This window comes from Eptatretus burgeri, unplaced genomic scaffold (assembly GCF_056783735.1).
Source record: "Eptatretus burgeri isolate ZD-2024b unplaced genomic scaffold, Ebu_testis_v1 Ebu_testis_scaffold_33, whole genome shotgun sequence".
NCBI lineage: Eukaryota > Metazoa > Chordata > Myxini > Myxiniformes > Myxinidae > Eptatretus > Eptatretus burgeri.
The window spans coordinates 82,501-87,500 of NW_028221983.1; the positions used below are offsets into that span (position 1 = coordinate 82,501).

The 5,000-nt window shown below is 41.9% G+C and overlaps 1 protein-coding gene across 7 annotated transcripts in view; it reads right to left on the reverse strand.

Annotated features, from left to right (window-relative positions):
* LOC147007734 (uncharacterized) overlaps positions 1-5,000 on the reverse strand; it is a 108,825-nt gene that overhangs the window by 51,630 nt on the left and 52,195 nt on the right. For all 7 annotated transcript variants that reach the window (XM_085866507.1, XM_085866505.1, XM_085866508.1 and 4 more), the window contains one exon: positions 640-798. In XM_085866507.1, the coding sequence (XP_085722633.1) occupies positions 640-798 (159 nt within the window). The remainder of the gene's footprint in view (positions 1-639; positions 799-5,000) is intronic.

Below are 5,000 nucleotides of genomic sequence, written 5' to 3' on the forward strand. Positions count from 1 at the left end.
TGTGTGTGTGTGTGTGTGTGTGTGTGTGTGTGTGTGTGTGTGTGTGTGTGTGTGTGTGTGTGTGTGTGTGTGTGTTTGTGTGCGCGTGTGCTGGCGTGCTTCTGGAGCCCCATTATTTTTGAAATTTTTTGCATTAAACTTCTTCCTCCCCTCAGTTTGTTCCACTTCCTAATTAGACCACTCATAGAAAATTTCGTTGAAATCAATAATTGTCTCGGGGGGTCCACGAGCCAATCAAAATTGTATCTCAAGTTTATTATTTTATGCAAAAGACAGCTACATTTTTGCAAGGAGTTACTCTGAAAAATAATAGCTCGTGTTTTATCATTCTGCATATTTTCCCTATTTAAGGTTACATTTAATCATCCCACTGTTCATATCCACAAAATTAAGCAAGAGGCAGCGATTTGATAGATATTGACATTATTAAAAAATAGCTGCCTTATGTTTTATAAAATACATTGGAGCTTATGTTATAAATTGGTTACCATTTCTATATTTTAGTCATATAAACCGAACAAAAGGCAGTGCAAGTCAAAAAATGACTTTATTTTTCAAATTTTGAGAGAACCAGTAACATGAATTAAAGCACTTCAATATAATAAACGAATTGAAAATCCACAGTTTGAATCTTGGTACCTCGTATTGCAGTCGTTCACAGTTCATATCAAAGGTGCCAAATGTCACAACACTCCGAGTCTCAGGCGAATTGTCATTTGTAGATTTCCGCTTGTGCAGGTTTTCTGTCTTGCTCCACAACTTGTAACACATTTTGATAATGTTCTTCAGTTTTGGCTGCTGCAAGAAAATCCGAACTCAGTTTTACTCCATGCTCAGCACAATCATTTACCACATTCATGGCATCAACATTAACAACAGAAGCTTGGAATGCAGCAGAGTTTGACCAGCTTCCAACATCCTCTGCAAGAAACTCATGGTCTATCTCGAGAATTTGAAGAGTGAACCAAGAATCTTGGCTGATTAAATCAGCAAGCGTAGTGGACCGATTGATGCCTGGAGGGAACTTGGGCTTCCCAAACCCAGTGCCAAAACGGTCACATGGCAATGTGTATAACCTCTGGAGGTTTAACAGTCAACAGTCTATCAGGTAGTGCCCGTTTCTCCTCTTGCGGTACTTTGTTACTGAAGAGTGCGAGAAGTACCATCTCTGCAGTGAGGTACCAGAGATGGCGTTGAAAAACTCTGACTGCAATTATGGAAACCTCGGGATTCACAGCTTCATACATTAGCAGAGTGTGATACAGCTTCAAGTGTGCTAAACCAAATATCATCAATTGCCGATATGTATGGGAAAGCACCAACTGTAAAACCACATGTATTTATTTGAAATTCACAAAAACTTGAAAAAAAATTTGGCAGCTCTGATTGTGCACATATTTAAACTCCAAAAAGCTGCCGTATGTTGTTTTCAACATATTATCTGAACAAAAAGGACTCATGAGAACATAGCACGAATATGTACAATAAACACTGAAGGTGGATAAAAAATGTTACTTTCATGAATGGATCCTATTTGAATCGCTGCCGTATGCACATAGTAGAGGACATAGTCCTTCAACTTCGGGCTTCCGGTGTACCCCCTAAACAACTTCTGATTTCATTTAAATTTCACAAAGATTATTATTTTCACCAATGGAACATTTTAAGACGAGGTAGAAGTTAATTGCTTACTATGAGGGCTCCAGAAGCACCCAAGCGTGTGCTGTTCAGAAAGCATAATATTTCCTATTTCCAAACTTCCCTGCTTCTGAATATCGTGGAGCACACTCCCACAAAAATCTATCTCTCTCTCTCTCTGTCTCTCTCTCTCTCTCTCTGTCTCTCTCTCTCTCTCTCTCTCTGTCTCTGTCTCTGTCTCTCTCTCTCTCTCTCTCTCTCTCTCTCTCTCTCTCTCTCTCTCTCTCTCTCTCTCTCTCTCTCTCTCTCTCTCTCTCTCTCTCTCTCTCTCTCTCTCTCTCTCTCTCTCTCTCTCTCTCTCTCCCTCCCTTTTTCTCACACCTCTTAGTCTTGACGTTTTCGACGTGACAAGTGGTATTTGCCAGTGATAAATAAATAAAGAAACCCGGAAGCGATTGCAAAATCCAGCCATCTTGTGTTAATGCGTGGCAGATGCGCTGAAAGGGCCTATTTGTACTTCCTGTGATTGTGACGAAATTTACAATGACTCTTCTCCATATTCTAATAATAAATGTTGATTCAAAAATTTCATGACAAAAGCTCAAATGGTGAAAAAGGTTATGGCCTGCACAGACAGACCAAAGGCAGATGAATCATCCACAACCAAAGAACCAAAGGAAAAGATTGACGGGCCCCAACCTCGCCCGTCAAAGTGATGGACAACCACTGCAATTTCCATCTCCATCTCACCAACGAGGAAAAGAAGGAAAAACAAAACACAGAATCAACAACTGAGCCGTCAGTCAAGGCTTAACTTCTGCGCACAATTGTGTGTGTGTATGTTGTGAGTGTGATTGTGTATGAGGGAATGTGAGTGTGTGTTGTGTTTGTGTGATTGTGTGTGTTTGTATGTGAATGTGAGTGTGTTTGTGTGTGTGTGTGTGTGTGTGTGTGTGTGTGTGTGTGTGTGTGTGTGTGTGTGTGTGTGTGTGTGTGTGTGTGTGTGTGTGTGTGTGAGTGTGTGTTTGTGCGCAATGGGGGACGTTCTTGTCCGTGAACCCCAAACACAGAATCAAAAACTGAGCAGTCAGTCAAGGCTTAACTTCTGCGCACAATTGTGTGTGTTTATGTTGTGAGTGTGATTGTGTGTGAGTGAATGTGAGTGTGTGGTGTGTGTGTGTGTGTGTGTGTGTGTGTGTGTGTTTGTGCGCAATGGGGGACGTTCTTGTCCGTGAACCCCAAACACAGAATCAAAAACTGAGCAGTCAGTCAAGGCTTAACTTCTGCGCACAATTGTGTGTGTGTATGTTGTGAGTGTGATTGTGTATGAGTGAATGTGAGTGTGTGTTGTGTGTGTGGTTGTGTGTGTTTGTATGTGAATGTGAGTGTGTGTGTGTGTGTTTGTGCGCAATGGGGGACGTTCTTGTCCGTGAACCCCAAACACAGAATCAAAAACTGAGCAGTCAGTCAAGGCTTAACTTCTGCGCACAATTGTGTGTGTGTATGTTGTGAGTCTGATTGTGTGTGAGTGAATGTGAGTGTGTGTGTGTGTGTTTGTGTGTGAATGTGTGTGTGTGTTGTGAGTGACTGTGATTGTGTGTGTGTGTTGTGTGTGAGTGTGATTGTGTGTGTGTGTGTGTGCATGTGAGTGTGTGCGAGAGTACGTGTGTGTGAGTGTTGTGTGTGTGTGTGTGTGTGTGTGTGTGTGTGTGTGTGTGTGTGTGTTTGTGCGCAATGGGGGACGTTCTTGTCCGTGAACCCCAAACACAGAATCAAAAACTGAGCAGTCAGTCAAGGCTTAACTTCTGCGCACAATTGTGTGTGTATGTTGTGAGTGTGATTGTGTGTGAGTGAATGTGAGTGTGTGATTGTGTGTGTGTTGTGTGTGAATGTGAGTGTGTGTGTGTTGTGTGTGAATGTGAGTGTGTGTGTGTGTGTGTGTTGTGTGTGAGTGAGTGTGAATGTGTGTGTTGTGTGTGTGTGTGTTGTTTGTGACTGTGATTGTGTGCATGAGTGTTGTTGTGTGTGTGATTGTGTGTGTGTGTGTGAATGTGAGTGTGTGCGAGAGTATGTGTGTGTGAGTGTTGTGTGTGTGTGTGTGTGTGTTGCATGGAGTGTGATTGTGTGTGTGTGTGTGTGTGTTGCATGGAGTGTGATTGTGTGTGTGTGTGTGTGTGTGTGTGTGTTCATGTCCAAGTGTGAGTGTGTGTGCTATTCAGAAAACATAACATTTCCTCTTTCCAAACTGCCCTGCCTCTGAGTATAGTGGAGCACACTCCCACAAAAATTTCTCTCACTCTCACTGACTGTCTCTGTCTCTGTCTCTGTCTCTGTCTCTGTCTCTGTCTCTGTCTCTGTCTCGGTATCTGTCTCGGTCTCTCACTCTGTTTCTCACCCCTCTTCGTCTTGACGTTTACGACGTGACAAGTGGTATTTGCCAGTGATAAATCAAGAAAGAAATCCGGAAGCAATTGCAAAATCCAGCCATCTTGTGTTAATGCGAGCAGATGGGCTGAAAGGGCCGATTTGTACTTCCTGTGATTGTGACGAAATTTACAATGACTCTTCTCCATATTCAAATAATAAATGTGGATTCAAAAATTTCATGACAAAAGCTCAAATGGTGGAAAAGGTTATGGCCTTGCACAGACAGACCAAAGGAAGATGAATCATCCACAACCAAAGAACCAAAGGAAAAGATTGACGGGCCCCAACCTCGCCCGTCAAAGTGATGGACAACCACTGCAATTTCCATCTCCATCTCACCAATGATTATAAGAAGGAAAAACAAAACACAGAATCAACAACTGAGCAGTCAGTCAAGGCTTAACTTCTGCGCACAATGCTGTGTGTGTGTGTGTGTGTGTGTGTGTGTGTGTGTGTGTGTGTGTGTGTGTGTGTGTGTGTGTGTGTGTGTGTGTGTGTGTGTGTGTGTGTGTGTGTGTGTGTGTGTGTGTGTTTGTGTGCGCGTGTGCTGGCGTGCTTCTGGAGCCCCATTATTTTTGAAATTTTTTGCATTAAACTTCTTCCTCCCCTCAGTTTGTTCCACTTCCTAATTAGACCACTCATAGAAAATTTCGTTGAAATCAATAATTGTCTCGGGGGGTCCACGAGCCAATCAAAATTGTATCTCAAGTTTATTATTTTATGCAAAAGACAGCTACATTTTTGCAAGGAGTTACTCTGAAAAATAATAGCTCGTGTTTTATCATTCTGCATATTTTCCCTATTTAAGGTTACATTTAATCATCCCACTGTTCATATCCACAAAATTAAGCAAGAGGCAGCGATTTGATAGATATTGACATTATTAAAAAATAGCTGCCTTATGTTTTATAAAATACATTGGAGCTTATGTTATA